The 16206-nt window shown below is 38.4% G+C and overlaps 2 protein-coding genes across 17 annotated transcripts in view; both read right to left on the reverse strand.

The window, feature by feature from the left end:
* Positions 1–13: 13 nt before the first annotated feature.
* LOC6623874 (putative transporter SVOPL) lies at positions 14–3427 on the reverse strand. Of its 6 annotated transcripts, none has more exons than XM_015175202.3 (9): positions 3293–3427; positions 2904–3228; positions 2721–2842; positions 2620–2667; positions 2274–2556; positions 1831–2217; positions 1637–1764; positions 1470–1577; positions 14–1385 (listed from the first exon to the last, which is right to left on the reverse strand). In XM_015175202.3, exons 1-8 carry the CDS (start codon positions 3330–3332, stop codon positions 1540–1542), a joined length of 1371 nt encoding a protein of 456 aa, XP_015030688.1. In that variant the 5' UTR covers positions 3333–3427; the 3' UTR covers positions 14–1385; positions 1470–1539. The 6 variants fall into 6 exon arrangements, with proteins under 6 accessions (XP_015030688.1, XP_032290807.1, XP_032290806.1 ...); XM_032434916.2 differs by having other exon boundaries at positions 14–1228; positions 1309–1385; positions 2274–2667; XM_032434915.2 differs by having other exon boundaries at positions 14–1228; positions 1294–1385; positions 2274–2667.
* A 118-nt stretch (positions 3428–3545) lies between these two features.
* The window catches only part of Cip4 (formin-binding protein 1-like Cip4), a 37301-nt gene continuing 24640 nt past the window's right edge, over positions 3546–16206 (reverse strand). For 4 of the 11 annotated variants that reach the window (XM_002047326.4, XM_070208403.1, XM_070208404.1 and 1 more), the window contains exons 3-12: positions 12135–12250; positions 10360–10410; positions 9231–9375; positions 8680–9149; positions 8422–8617; positions 7415–7450; positions 6391–6740; positions 6180–6317; positions 5527–5693; positions 3546–5456 (exon numbers count right to left, since the gene is read on the reverse strand). In XM_002047326.4, the coding sequence (XP_002047362.3) occupies positions 5293–5456; positions 5527–5693; positions 6180–6317; positions 6391–6740; positions 7415–7450; positions 8422–8617; positions 8680–9149; positions 9231–9375; positions 10360–10410; positions 12135–12250 (1833 nt within the window). In that variant the 3' untranslated portion in view covers positions 3546–5292. The remainder of the gene's footprint in view (positions 5457–5526; positions 5694–6179; positions 6318–6390; positions 6741–7414; positions 7451–8421; positions 8618–8679; positions 9150–9230; positions 9376–10359; positions 10411–12134; positions 12251–16206) is intronic. The other 7 variants (XM_070208399.1, XM_070208398.1, XM_070208402.1 and 4 more) reach the window with 7 other exon arrangements.

The following is a 16206-nucleotide window of genomic DNA, read 5'->3' on the forward strand; positions in this document are numbered from 1 at the left end:
ATTATAAATTCTAAACTAGACTACATTTAAGCTTTGAAAAATCTTCAACTTTTTACTCTCTACTAACTAAAACCCTCTAGGAAAAAACAAAAAAAAACACCCGACTATTTCTACAAGTGCGACAACTTTTTAACGTTAGTTAGCAAAAGGACTTCAAACAATTTCACATGGTACTAAAGAAAAAACTATCAAAATTCTATATACTCTACTACTCCTAGGTATTAATTATATATTGTTTTTGTTTTCGAAAACCCCCTAATTGCTAAGATTAAGAAATAATCTATTTGTCATTGTGCAACTACTTAAGTAACATGTGCATATATGCTATATATATATATATGTAATTTGTCCAGGTAGCCAGGGTAAAACCTTCGAGTGGTATCGGTAATAAAAAACATTTCAGTTCAAATAAATATTAAATACTCTTTACATTTTGGCTGTTGACCTTAGCTCGAGAATCAGTTCAAAAATATTGTTGTAAAACGAAAGGGCGACAAAACGAAATGTTTTGAAACGAAATGAAAGGAAACGAAACGAAACGAAACGAAAACTAAAAATTGGTTGTGCTTTGAGAAATCTATTGTAATCATTGTTGAACTCTATTTTCTATAATGGCTGTAAAAGCTTTAAGATATTTTCAGCTAAACTTAAGTATCTTAATACTAACTATTGCTGTAACTGAAACTTAAGTCTATTTGATCAACTTTGTACGATCTGTACTTTAACTATTAAACCTACTATACCTATTACCTGTTGTTAATTGTAATTGAAAGTACTCTGAAAAGAAAAACACTGTAAAAATAACACCATATCAACGTGTAGCGTTGAGGACAAGGATTAGCAAAGATTAAGGACAGCGCTTTAAAAGTGCAGAGTGTGTGTAGCATGGCTGACGATTATATGAAAAGGATAACTTAACTTTAACAATTTGTTAAAAATAAGTAATTACTTGCATTAAACTATTAAATACAATATATATATATATAGACAGATGTGAACAATATGAACGTACATATATGCGGATATATACAAATATTATAATTAAATGTAGCAAAACCAAAAACACCCACAACAATATGTATATCAAATTGAGTTTCAATAAACATACAATATTTATTTGAACAGCGCTGTGTTCTTATTATAAACGTAGAAATTAGCAATTGGTTCAATCTTGAGGAAATTTCTGCTAATTCGACTATTTGGAATGCATTTATGGGATCTGTTCTAACTGGATTTGCAATCAAGAATACGTTCAATTTGTTCTTAGAGACGTGTTCGTGCTATAGCAATTACCTTTCAATTACCTACCAGAGACAACCACCACGTTAAGTTTCAGTGGGCCGTCCTTAATAAATTTGGCACGAACCACTTCAGAATAACCGGCACTGTAAATAGAAAGGAAATTATGTGCATATTGCGTACACAATATGTCCAATCATATATAACAATCAGCCTTCAATGCGACTTACCAGAGACAAGCACCAAACTGAGTTTCAGTGACTCAAGATTTTTGTCAGCCACCATGTCGTTGACTATTTTTCATATCTGTGGCAGGAAGAACGTCAAAATCGCCACCACTGTAAATATAAAAGAAATGATGCACATATTACGTATACGACCCGAGTGCAGCACTTACCCAATGCAAATATCACAAAGATATTGAAGGTTACCAGGCAGAAGGGGACCATCCAGTTGCCAATAATAGCGCTGGCAATAACGACCGATAAGCGCGCGAACATATAGCTCATATTGATAGCCATGCCCCTGAAAATATATAAACATACGGTATATATACAGATCTGACAAGTGTATTAAGCAATCTGTGCTTACCGCAAATGCGTGGGCACCACAGCGCATAAAACAGATGATATCAGTGGAATGCTGCTGGCTAACAGCGAACTGAACATCACCATCGCGATAAGGATGGGCACATGAAGCTTCAGGAAATTTAGGCTAAAACCGCATACTGTTGCGATCATTGCATACAATAGCTGAATGTAAGAGTTGCGCACCCAAATCAGCAGCAGGCTGATTAAAATGCAACAGCCAAGGAAGGCGCAACCCAGGATTATGCCGTCGATAAAATTGGACGCATCGTGTGAGCATTTTGAGGTGGAATGCGAGGTTTTCGTGTACTTTATCATGTCGCAGATGATCATATTGGAATCAGACATGTTGTGACGTAGCTTCATGAACCATAGCGTGATGCCATTGCCCCTGATGGAGAGAGAACGTGGTAGCTATTGGACAAGAGTCATCCCGCATAAACTCACACAAAAAAATAGCCAGACAGAATGATGGTACAGATCAGAAAGTTCTTCAAATATGGTCGCTTAAATAATGGCACCGTATCGTACCATAAACTTTCACAGAAATTTCGTTTAACTGTGCTTTCGGGTAAATCTGCTTGAAACACGCCGGTTATGCCCAGGCTCGCCAAGTCCTTTCCTCGATTCTTTAAACAAAGCCGATCGAGAGTCTCGTAGGCGCGATCCACTTTTCCTACGGATAGTAAAAATTTCGCTGTCTCGGGTAGAATCCACATAAGGGCAATTGCTAAAAATCCAGGAGTCGAATTAAGCAGCATATTAAGACGCCAAGCACGCAGATGAAAGTTACCCCAGCTAAAAAGTATGCGATTGAGCGGACTGAGAAAATGGGACACAACTGCAGACGGTAGAAGTCAGGTGGAGAGTCGAGTCTTGAGAAATGCTACTCACCTGGCACATAAATAGCACCGAAAGCAAAAGCAAAACACATTATGTTGACAACAACAGACTGCAATTTTACTTTGGTAAATTCCGATATATATGTAATATTATTGACGCTAACACCAGAGATTCTGTGGGCGAGAGTAGATATCGATCAAGTACAAGCGAGCCAAAAAACTTAGCCGTACCCACAATAGGCCCGTCATAAATCTCCAAAATAGAAAAAAGTAGAAACTTGGCATTAATATGGAAATGATCGATGATACCATAGCCAAGACCATGGAATATAACATAATTGTACGCCGTCCAATCTTATCCGTCAAGTAGCCCGAATAGTGTGATGTCAGAATCAGGCCCGCAAAAGCGGCAATAGACAGCAATGAGAGCTGATTATTACTCAGCGAAAACTCACAGGCTATGTCAACGGCAACCAGACCCACGCCCATGATCTCGTCATTAAGAAATACGCAAGTCAAACTGCAGGTAAATACCATCAGCGCTTGCATGCAACCGAAGCCTGTGAGAAAATGCTGCATGTCCTGCAATTGCTGCCTGGTAAAACCAATAAAGCCAATAGTTACCAATCTCATCCAGGACATCGTCTACATCCGCGACGACCATCTTCGGTGCTAACTAAAAATAGTGTTTAAAAATATGTATAATATAATACAAAAATTTAAATTTGACATTTAATACTTATACAATTCCTGGGAAACTTGGCTTTAAATCCTTGGTAGGTAGTGCGCGTTTTTAACTACAGATGACGGCTGCAGATTTTTTTTAAGTTTAATCCAAGACAAACACCACACACAACTCTCAATTTGTAAAATCAAATTAGTTTAAATTCATTTTATTTTCTTTATTGTTAATTACATATGTTGTCATGTGTTCGCCCACAGGTCGAACAACTCCCACATATGACACCATTTGCCACATTCATTTTGCTCAGCTCTCAATTCATGTTCAAACACTTTCTCATATATCAGCAAGTGTATAAATTATATAAAGTTAAGAGTTTTGGAATTGTTTTCAGTGCGCTCGCACTTCGTTTCAGTTTCAATCAAGTAACCGCGCAATTGCAAGGATCAAAAGTTATAAAGCTTTACTTGATTTAAGGTTGGGCAAAATTAATAATTACGAAAGGACAGCTTCTCCAACATATTTACAGCCTGATTAGGTTTCTATGCAGGCTGCACACAAACGGACACGTACAGTAGAGACTAACTAACTAAGCATCTAATTCACTTGCCAGGCCTCTAAAAAACGTTTACTAAGCCGCAGACTTTTCACTTTTGATTACGGTTATTAATATATATGCTCTTTTTCGTTTTTCCATATCATATATATGTATATATAGTATATATTATGTAAAGTATAAATAAATGTATTGCAAAGTGGCGTCCAACATAACAAAAGGTAGCGCCGCCCGGCTTTGCATTTGACTTAAGCCTGAAAAGTAGTCAACTTAAATAACTAAAAGGGCCCTAAAACAATATTAATTTCGTATTTAATGAAATCTTGTGTTTTCTCATTTTCATCGTCTCATTGTCTTAACATATAGTATCTGTGTTTTTATGTGGGTGTGGGTGTGTATGTGTGAAAATGTACAAGGCAAAAGCAATACAAAAATTATTTAGGTATAAAATTATAATTATGTTTTTGTTTTTTGTTTTATGCATAATGCGTAAAGTAAAATGTACAATTGTTGCTATTCCATATATAACAAGCTAGCTCGCTCTTTGCTTTCCAATTCGCATATGCCTCATGCCTAATGCAAAATTGTCATAACTTTTGCTATAAGTAAATCGTTAAGGAGGAGACTTTCTTCAAATGCGGTCAATGGAAGTATTTCTCTCCTATATTAATTATTCTTTATAGATTTATCAATGATTGAAGGTGCGTTTTAGTGTATTCTTTTTTTATCTAATAGCCACAATTACTGTTGCTTTTCTTGGTCAGCTCGAAAAGTAGCAGGTGCCATTAAATATGAAATGTGATTATAAAAAATAAATCTAGTAAGCATATTGCTAAGTGCGTTTCCATTTTAATGCTTTCAATCAATATGTTTACCAGCTTATTTTTCATGACGAATGTGGAAAATGTATGTGCCATATAAATTACATTTTATATATATGTGTATATAAATAGTTAATACATGATTGTTATACTTGTAGTTCTGTTGTGAAAAGGGAAACGTTTCATTACGTTCGCTTACATTAGGTGAGGTCTTTTCGTGGGGTGCACATATGTATATTTTTTTGTTATATGTGTGTGTAGCTATGATTAGTGACCGTATTTTATATAATATGTTGTTCTCTACTTTATAATCAATGCAATTTTAAATCAAGGTAAATATACAAACACTGTGTAAAGAAATGAAAATTTTTAGCTTATCTTAAAACGAATGTACATGGTTGTGCGTTAGAAGTGTATGTGTGATAATTGGTATGGTATTCATGTTTTATGGCTGTCCAGAATAACGCAAAGTTATGACAAAAGTACACAAATGTATGGAACATATGCAAATGCTGTTAAGTAGTTAACATTTAAAACTGCCTGCCTCCTCCCTACTAGAACGAATCTAAGCAAAGAGTGTGCACTCAATGTAACTCGTGGGCACAAAACCCTCGTCCCAGCCATTTGAATTGTTCGCTCGCCGCACACGCGTCCAGCCATCACCCTGATCATTTTCAATCACTTGCAGCTCCTCGCCTTCGTTCATGGGTATGCTGCCTTCGCTGGTAGCTGATGGGAGGCAAGATAGACAAGTTAATTAGATAAGAAGGTTTCTTCATAAACACGTTTGAGGACTTACCTTCAAAGGGATACAGCGCTCGACATGTGCCTAGGGGCTGTAGCAGTTCCACCTCGGTTTCGTAGGTCGTCTCCTCGCCAGCGGCATTTTCATTGGCGCTGCCCTGTCCGGAGCCGGGCAGTGACGTGTGCGAGGTGCCTAGGCCGCTCTCGGGACTTGCCGAACTGCTGGATTTCACCATGGAAAGGCAAAATGAAACGAAATATTTGAAGAAGTTGCGATTTGGACATTATTACGTGTTATATGTATGATGTAAGCAATTAAAAATCAATAAGAACTAAAAGTAATTTAGATAATTGAAAGCAAATTAGATGAATTAAATATAAACTTTGTTTCTTTGGCATATTGTGGACTTTCTTTTTTAGTGGGCAATTTTTTCTATTACTTAAAAGTTTCGCTGATGACAAATCATACGTGCAAAATATGAGCAAACGGAACCAACACCATAAAATGCCACCAAAATAAATTGAAACAAAACCATGTACAATGGAAATGATACAAAAATGAGTAAGTGAACGAGCCAAATCATACGCGAATATACGGCATACAATAATGTATGAATGTGTAAGTGTGTGACTGTGTGTGTGTGTGTGTATGTATTAATGTGTAGCTGAGTGAATATATAAACATTGAACGTAGACTTATGAGTGTACCCGTTATTGTTATTATTATGCCCATTTTGAATTTGCGCCACATTATCCTCAGAATCTGACCTGCTTAAGCTGCCAGCATCATCGGGCTGATCATCGCCATCATGATGATCATCAGCGCTGGCGCTGCCATTGGAATGTCTGCAAAAGAAAACATTAAGAAATGTCACGTTAAATGGACATCATTAGCTAGGTGGCTTATTGAAGTACTCACCTGGATGTTCGGTGTCCGTTTTGCAATTGATTACGATTCGATTGCGGACTATTGTTGGCCACCTGCAGCTGATTAGCCTTGTCCAAAAAGCCTTGATATTTTTTCAAATTCACTTTCAGTTTTTCCAATTCATGTTCGGATTCGTTCAGTTGTCCCTCAACAGTCATCGGATTGCCCAGCGATGAGTTCGCCTCATAAACGATTTTCATTTTCATTAGGCCATCACGTGTGTTCGTCTCCTGATCAACCTTATGCTGCAGCTCGGCAATTTTCGCCTGCAGTTTTTTGCGCTGCTGATTTGGTGGCAGATCGCTAAAGTCCTCCTTTTGGCCGTCCGCAGTTAGTGAATTCTAGATATGAATTCAAAAAGCATTAGTTGTTGGGCTCAAAAAATCAATACATACATATACATATGCATATATATGTTATATATATATATGGTATGTAGAAGTGCAATGAGTACTATACAAGACAGAAATGACGGAACAACAATTTTAACAAACACATTCACAACGATTAGCAGACGCCAGTTGTTTACACAGATAGGGTATACAAAATAAATAGAAACCTTAACGGAAATTGAATAGAGTTTCCAGAAATGTAATGAATAGAAAATAATTAGTAAAATAAATATCAGAATAATCAAACAGCATGTCGCAAAAAAAATTAGAACAAAAAACATGCTTGAATTTGTAATAAATTATTGATAAATTTAAACAAAAGTTAATTATATTTTCTGCAGTGTGTGAGTGTGCTGCTGTGGCATGTTGCTAACTAACCAACTATTTAATTAATCTTCGCATATAATATTAATTATTATATTTAATTTAATAATTTTTAGTTTTAATGTTGTACTTAAGGTTAGGTGTTCAAAGTGAATGTAACTCAGTGAAGAGGCTAAATAAATTGCGCTAGTGTTTGTTGATAATGTTTAGCAGTTGTGATTAGTAGTTAAATGCTTATTAGTAATTGATGTTAAGAGCAGTTAGTTAGTTAGTTAGAAGAGCTGGAATTTACATCATACCTTCATTGTGATACAAGCTTCAATTATCTGCCGTTGCTATTGGCAGCGAATTGATTGATTATTGATTTATTTAACATTTATTTTGTTTACATTGAAAACGTATCACATTTTGTTTTCGTTTTAGTTTTTCCGAGTGTGGGTGTGGGTGTGTATGTATGTGTAAGTAAAAGCATGTTTTTTGTGTTAGAAAATTGTATGACAGCAACAAATATGCATAAAAGAAATTAAAGAATTAAATACAATTAATATTTGTGAACTGTTCATTGTGGTTGTGTCTGTGGCGAATTTTCAATAATAATGGAAAAGCGAGTGAAAAGCGTAGGCAGCCAATTGTTGCATAACTAATGTAAAATTTGTTTTAATAATTGTCAAACAGAGACATAAAATATACAAATTCGTATGCAATTGTTAAATGTATGTTTATATAAGGTGTTGAGTATGGTATATATATTGTATATGAAAGACTGCAACAATCATTGTTTGGTTTAGTCGACATGTAAGACATGAGATGGGAGGACACGAAACGAAACGGCGCTGAGCTGCCTGGGGTAGGTTGGACAGGCAGCTGGACACTTGGTACTTACAGCAAGGTGGAACCAACGTCCATATGTTTCGTGACATAAATTAAAGAAATGGCATAACGATTTTTGTTTTTGTTTTCGATAAATGAAATAAGAACAGAAAAATAGAGACGGCATGAGTAAAACTATAATTAGAAGACACAAAACCTACTACTTAAAAATTAACTTAAAACTAATCAAGAAGCATCGGAAACACAAGAGGCAATTGTTGTGCTGACTGGTAGAATCTCTCGCAACAAACAGACACATCGAGAGAGTGAGAGAGAGATAGAGAGACAGTGTGTGCCAGGCAATGATAGAGATAGGATAGAGACATGAACATAACAGAGGATCACTTAGAAAGAAATAAAATAAAACGGCTTGAAGAGCTTGCAGCTAAATTGTAAACCTGAACCAGAAGCGGGAATCGCCAACGACTGCTCTCACCTTGTTGCTGCCAAAGATGCTGTTCAAGATGCCGCCACGGGCCTTCTTTAGCTTGGCGGCGGTTAGCGTGCCGCTCTTAATGGTCAAGTGATTGTAGGGAACACTGCTGTAGTTGGATTGCGGCACTGCGCTGGGGTCCATCTTTGACAAATCCTCAAATGGTATGTCCGTTGGTGGTGTGAAGCCCGATTGATATCTGAAATGATAAAAACGTTTAGTTAAGCCCGAACAGAAGTAATTCGAGTTTTTCAAGCAAACCTCTCGATGACTTTTAACGAGTCTTCCGTCTCGTTGATGGATTCGCCGGCCTTGACAATGCCTTCCATGCAGCGCGCAATTATAGGTGCCACCGAGGACTCAACGTCCGCGGCACCAATAATAAACTCGCGTATGCCACGCGTACGCTTCTCGTCCAGCTCCTGCAGCCGATTGAAAACGGCGGGCAATAGTATACCATAGTGTTGCTGTTGGAGATTGTTGGTCTTCTGCAGCTGATTGGCGTATTCGTTCTTTGCATCATCCGACTGCTGTATTTTGGACGTCATAATGTTCTTGTAACGCTCCACTTCGGCGCGACTCAGATTGAAATCCATGTCAGCCTTCTTGTAATTCTCAACAGCCTTCTCCGAATCCCTATAGGCCTTGTCATAATTTCGCTTGGCGCGCTCTAATGACGAGAGCTGTGCGCTGAGGGCCTGTTGCAGCATTGTGCCATCGTTAAGGCATTTCTATAGAAAGATGACAGATGAGAGTATGATTAACAACATATATAAACAACAACAACATATGCAAAGTTCAATAGACATTACCTTGCGGTCCTCTCGCAGTGTTTTCGATAGCAACGTCACACCCTGGATTATCTGTAGCTGCAGGGTCTCGGACACCACCTCACGCTGCCCCGCCAAGTCGCCCACCTCCTTGAGCAGATTGCGGAAAGCTTGCCTCGATGTAAATCTGTAAATAGCAGGCCAGGCAATCAGTTAGTTAACTGGGTTTACAGTCGACCCACGCCTTTTCGCGCCTTCGGCTACAAACTACTTCCAATGTCTGTCCCGAAGCACCAAGACCAAGACCAAGAGCCGAACACTGGCTAAGGCGATTTATGGCCCTCTTATTGGACACGCGCTTTGTGACGCGCACTGAACACCCACGCGACGCTGTCGTCGCCACAGTCTGTCTGCCAGTCTGTCCGCCAGTCTGTCAATCCGCATATGGTATAGTTCCAGGCCGAGCGGCAATCATGAATAAATATATGGATTTTACAACTGTATAAGGCGAAACGTCAAGCGATCGAGAGAGCTGCCTGGCATTTCATTACCAACTCTTTAACTTGGACGCAACGGCTTCATTGTCATATTACAAATGCCAGCAAAGATTTGCGCCGAGCTATTTGCGAGCCATGATGTCAGGCGGCCGCAAATTGTATGGAATGAATGTAATTAAAACTGAGTGGCAGGCCGCACAATATTCTCAGACCACACATGGAACATGTGGACCCTAAAGTGGCTACAATCATGATTCCCCTACGAGTCTCTCTTACAAAAGAAACGCCACAGACACGCAATTGGTTATATGAGAGTCATCGCTAGCGTTGGCCAAAATTAACACTTAACACGTTGCTAACATGTATGCCAAACAGCAAATCGCTCAAATTATGGATAATTTTCCAAAAGATTTAACAAACTTTTGCGCAATCGTATTAAAGAAAACCATCAACAATTTTGGGAATACCCTTCAAAAAGCGTAGTACAGGGCATAGTCATTTTCATGGAGCAGCATGTAAGAAGTATAAAAGTTTGGATTCCATTTCTGGAATGGAAAAAACCCAGCTCACAGAAATCAAATTTTCAGTTACAGGGTATACTCAACGCTGAGCTGTTGCAATTAACTTCTCTTTTTCTTACAACTATATTTAGTTTTTATATTTTTTGTGCTTACTCATTGTCTTCCTCCTCCTTCTTTTTGGGCTGATAATTTTTCACTAAGCGCCTGTAAAAAGAAAATCAAAAGAGCATGGCATTAGTGAAACTTTGTTTATGCATAGAGAAAGAAATAACAATAACAACCACTATGTATAACTATTATTACAATAATAATAATAACAACAGCGCCAAGTTAAAACATTTGCATTAACACGAGACTTTTCATTTCGGCATTGCGGGACACGCGAAGCACTCTTCAAATTTCAGTCTACCCGGCCACAGATTTCTGATTTCACTAACTACAATATGGATATATACATATGAATATATATATATTTAATATACAGAGAGTGTTTTTCAATCAATGCGGCCGCATTTGTGGTCTAGTTGGGCGCCTGGGAAGAGACGCCGCCAACGCCGCGTCGCAATGATAATGTCATTATAAAGGGCTCAGACCGTACAGTAGCTGCAGGCATATCAGGCACAGTTCAGCTGGTTCAGCTCAGTTCGGTTCAGTTCAGTCAGTCATCAAGCCAACTCTCGACTCATTTTGCGGCATTCAAATTGTGGGAACAGACGCCACCCCATTGAGAAATATAGTTTTGAAAAAAAGCGGCAGCTAACGATAACCACGTTGCGAGACAGCGTTCCCAAGTGCTCCAACAACTTGGCCCAAAGCAGCAGCAGCCGCAGCAGCAGCAGCGGCGACGTCGGCGGTTCGAATCTTCAAGCAAATTATACAATTATGACGCCCAGTTGCAAGTACATACAGCCTGGGCTCGGCGTTGCCCAAGCTCAATCATATTTAATGGACAGCATTATCAGCTATACCCCACACCTCTCCAGCGCGCGCATCACTCTTAGTCGCGTGTCAGTTGCGTGGGGCAGGTCGCGGTCATCTCTTGTTTATTCAGTTGTCAATCTATTGCGCAATTTAGCTGGCGAGCTGGACACAGGCATGCGCGCATATTATTGGGGTGGGTACCAATGCGCACACCCTACATACCCGCTCCCTACACACAGCCCGCCCATACACGAGGTGCGGCGCAACATTCTCGAAATTGAGCCCATGTTGTCGCTTGTAAAAGGGCATTAATTGAAGTGCGGCGCAAAAGGCGTGCATATATCTTTATGAGCGCTCTCTGCGCTGGCCACACAGCATATAATTAGTTACTTATTATATATATATAACCCGTCTCCCCTCCCCCCGCGCCATCAGTCAGTGCAGCTCAGCTACTGCTCAGGAATGGCCATTGGACACAATGCACCGGAGCACAATCTCTAGAACTGGCTGACCTTGTGCTTATTTCATATTTCAATTTATATATATGAAAAAAAAATAAACTTTATATTTATGAGAATTGCACTCGCGTTCAGTTTAATGTGTCTTGTTTTTTGTAAGGAATTGTTTGTTATTTACTTGTTGTTGTTGTGTATTTCTTTTTTGTCTTGACAGACCCGCAAACGGGCGAGGCCTTTGCCAGCAAACCGTACAAAAAATCATTTAATTGACGTACAAATGTGGGCATTAAGTGGCGCCACATGATTTACACATTTTTGGGAGGCTTTAAAAGCATTTGTAATTACAATTATTTTCCAACATTTTTTAATAAGATCTCAACAAATGAGATGTTCAGTTTGGGCTACAAATGTTTATATTATCTCAAGTATTTTCCAGCTAAGTCTTAGTCTGTCCTTATTATGATAATTATCTTACTTGAAGTAATCTTATCTTCTACTACTAATCAATCATCTAGGGAATTGTAGATGTATATATTTTACTGTACTCACCTTAATTTGCCGGCATATTCCGTTTCTATGACCACTCGATCGCGTAAAAAATTGGCATATTTATCGAGCACTTCAATGCCTTTGTTTGTGTGTATTGAAAGATTATCGTACTGATCCTGCAAATGAAATAAAACGACACATGATGCGGATTAGTTGAAAATCCTTTTTTTTATTTTTATAAATTGACATTGAGCCAGCAAAGAGAAACTTAATTGCGTGTGCAAATCAGCAAATCAAGAAATCTGCGCTCCACAAAAATTTAATTGAGTTTTGTATTTTATTAGAGCAGTAACTGCGTCACAGCATGCGAGTGGCAACAACGTGGCGTATACGCAATACAGTCACATTAATGAAATTTAATTGAATTATATGTAAGATTAAGATAGCGGGCTTTCAAGTAGTGTGTGGATAAAGATCGCAATATAGCTTTTCAATTAGCTGCCATAATTTAAGCAATTTGCCAAATGCTTCAACAACTAAAAGCGATCTATTTAAACAATAATTATCCGACAAGGAAGTAATGAAATGTTAGCCTGCACCCAGCTGTATCATCAACATTGTAATGTATTGGAATTTATAAAAATCGCAGTCGTTTGCTAGCTCTCTCTATTTCTCTCCGTCTCTAAACATTTCTCTCACCCTCTTTTTTTTTTGTCAATACTAATCTCTCACTTAATTAATGGAATTACCTCACTCTCTCTCTCTCTATTGAACTCATGCACTCCTGCATTATCACCAAAAGAATATAAATCTGTAAGCATTACCTGATTTTTTGAAAATCGCAGAGAAAGGCGATATGCATAAGTAAGTTCTCTATTGACTCATTTCGTTGCCCTGATAAATGTAGAAATATAGATAGAGATAAAGACAGGTAATTAAAGAGATACAGAGATACAGAGAGAGAGAGAAAGAGGAATAGAGATATCCTTCATCTCAGCCCATTTTTAATCGGTTCTGCCTATAAAAATAAGCAGAAAAATACAAAGCTATCAAATGCCATAAAGAGACTGGCTCCAATTAGCAGCTACTGCAAACGATTTAGATTCAATATTATGCTAAACGTTAGCAAACGAAATAAGTCATTTACAGTAGTTGCCGCAAATATGGAAGTCGTCAAGCTGTGCAACTTCCTCAAAGCCCGGTGACATAATGCTCGAGATATGCTGCGGCAATTTGCAATGCCATTCAATACACAATTTGTCAATAGAGAGGCAAAACAACAAAATGTGCTCCACTTTTTACTTTTTCGCACACAACAAAAATAACAACAATAAAAATAAAAGGAAAAAAAAAATAAAATAAAACAAAATACGTAACATCAAAAGACGTGGCCAATCACGCCCACAAAACCAAAACAACAATAAAACAATAGCAACAAACTCGTCAACTCGGCAAACAAATTGAATTCAAAGCATTCAAAAAACGGCAAATAGACCAAGTTTAAAGCTGGCCCCAAACATGCAAATTTGCATAAGCTGCACAAATTCAAAAAACAATTACATAATGGAGCACAGTTACAGGTTGTTATCATGATCATGATCAACATCAGTCCTCAATAACAAACTATTTGGGACACAAGCTTTACGTTTTTTGGGTCTTCTTCATTCGACTTGCATTTCGTATACCCTGTACTCGACAAAAGTGGACATAGATGGGCAGTTAGCGAAGCTATCAGAAAGTTTTTATCAAATGAAAACCACATCTGGGTATTTAATAATATTCCAACTGAAGCATTTTTTAACACATTTGAAGATAAGAAGCTTTTGGTATTTCTTATGGATCAAGGGTATCTGGCCAGTTGGGCACAGGCTTTGTCTTTTTTGTTTATTTTTTTTTTTATATTTTGTTTAATGTGTAGCGAATTTAAATTTGTCTCGTTTGCATTGATCAGTGAAATTTGGCAATGTTGCTCGCTGCCTTCGACAATTTTCACTCGATTTTTGAAGGTAACTCGCACACATTTAGTTAAAAAACACAACAACAACAACAGAAAACTATTTATGTGGTATTTGTAGAATTTTTTGTCACACAACTTTCACTCGGTGCGTGTGGGTGTGACCCCCGAAAGAAAAGCATTTTTGTGGTTGCACAAAAACTAATCAAGAAAATGGTCAGGAAAATGCGGCACGCCCGCCCGCCACACACGTGAGCGAGTTAATTGAGTGGCGAATGTTGCAACGTTTGGGCAACTGCCACTGTGTCATGCATAATGCATGCGCATTGTTGTTGTTGTTGCTGCTGTGGCTAAAAATGTGGGTGGCAGCTTGTCAAGCAGCGGGCCTAAAGCACCGAAGTGCCAACTGCTGCAGTTCGCATTACTAAAATGCCCGAGGGATTCAACTAGGCCAGGCCAAAACCAAATTACTTTTGAAATTTATTTAGTTCGCTTTTTTTATTATCAATTTTTTTTTTTTTTTTGTAGCTGCCGCTGCGGCGCTTGCGCAACAAACCTGCCAGCGGGAAATTGATTTTACAAGTGATCTGCTCTGTGCCAGTTTATTTTTTAAACACTTTGCTGATTAAATGGGCGCATGCGAGTGGCAAATCGTTTGCGTCTGGGCAGGAAAGTTGCGATTAGCGCCATTTATATAAAGAGCTAATAACAGGTGAGCGGCACAAACATTAATTAAATTGTAAATAAATTATGTTCGGAGACAGCCAGAGAACAGCGATAATAATCACTTTCTTGAGGTCTTTGAAAAAAAAACGCAAGCTGCAGCTCATTTAAAACTCAGCCAACATCTTTAAAAAGAGTTGCACGCATTCTTGCAATATTTCTCAACAGTTAGACATTAATTAATTAATTATACAATTTATAGTATTCTTAACTATGTCAGACATATTTTGCAAATGTTGCACAATCTTAATGATTTTTAAAAATTATTTGTACATATATTATTTTTAATATTTCACAATATTAGTTAGCTATTGAAATAAAAATTGCCTAACAAATGCACAAAAACCACAAGCTAATTTTGGGTTTCGTAAGCAATTTTGTAACATTACATTTTTAACTACTTTAAGTTCTCGACAGTCTAGACACTTATCTCTGTTAAATATTAGCTGTAAGACCTATTCTGAAATATATTCATTTGATTTGTTAACTCAGTTTGGCGACTTATGAGCTGATCAATGCTGATTCACAGATTAAAATGCTGCTCAGTTATGCTGGGTATTGGGGCTCATCTCTATGCACGCGGCGAGTCCAACGTTGACATTGACAGACGACTCTGGAGGTTATTTGCCAATCGGAACGGAGCACATTGGATCGCATAGTTAACCTTGACCAGGCGGCTGGCAGGCAGTCAACGAGCAAATGTTTCGCGCGCTCCGGCTATAAAAGGCGGATAGCACAAACACGTACATATACAAGCATGCTTATAAGGAGCAAGGGTTTAAAATTGGCATGCCAGGGCCGCCTCCCGCCGGCTGCGCTGACTGCTGGCTGCTGACTCCAACTGGAGACAGACTCCCCAGTGCAGCATGTGGCGGCACGCGATGCCAAATGAGGAGCGCTGGCAGATGGCAGCAACAAAGTTGCATGGTTTCAGCTGAGGCTGCGGCTGTGGCAGCTACGGGTTGGTTGGGTTGGCTTGGGTTAATAACCTTTCGATATTGAAGATAAGCAAAGATAAACATTTAAATAATATTTATTTATTTCAGAGAGTCACAGAGATTAATGTCGCAATGACCGAAAATGCTGGCCAATAAATCATGGCGAAAGCTGAACAACAACACAAAAAAGAAACAAACTACAAGATGAGGGGAGTACAGCGGGCTAGCAAATGTCATCAGGCACACTTCAACTTCAAATCCATCGAGTTATTAGTCGCAGCAACACCAATCCCCAAAATCACTAACCAGTCGACGCTTTCACTGATACCACTCATGTCTCTAGCCGCGCACACCCGTTGGCCCCGCGCAAGCCACCCCTTATTATCGCCAAAGACAATCAAGTTAATGTAACAATAAGAATCTAAAGACAACACAATAAGTTTCCACTTTCCCAGCAAAAGAAATAGAAAAGAAATACGAACAACAATGACAATAAAAACCAATAAAGAAATTAACA

Source organism: Drosophila virilis, chromosome 3, assembly GCF_030788295.1.
Source record: "Drosophila virilis strain 15010-1051.87 chromosome 3, Dvir_AGI_RSII-ME, whole genome shotgun sequence".
NCBI lineage: Eukaryota > Metazoa > Arthropoda > Insecta > Diptera > Drosophilidae > Drosophila > Drosophila virilis.

What these genes read in the sequence shown, in the direction of transcription:
- LOC6623874 (XM_032434916.2), bottom strand. Translation starts at nt 3,332, where the DNA reads ATGGTCGTCGCGGATGTAGACGATGTCCTGGATGAGATTG. An exon ending in AGATTTATGACGGGCCTATT is followed by an intron (nt 2,843 to 2,903) that starts GTGGGTACGGCT and finishes TCTCGCCCACAG; the next exon opens with AATCTCTGGTGTTAGCGTCA. An exon ending in CTTTGTGATATTTGCATTGG is followed by an intron (nt 1,578 to 1,636) that starts GTAAGTGCTGCA and finishes TTATATTTACAG; the next exon opens with TGGTGGCGATTTTGACGTTC.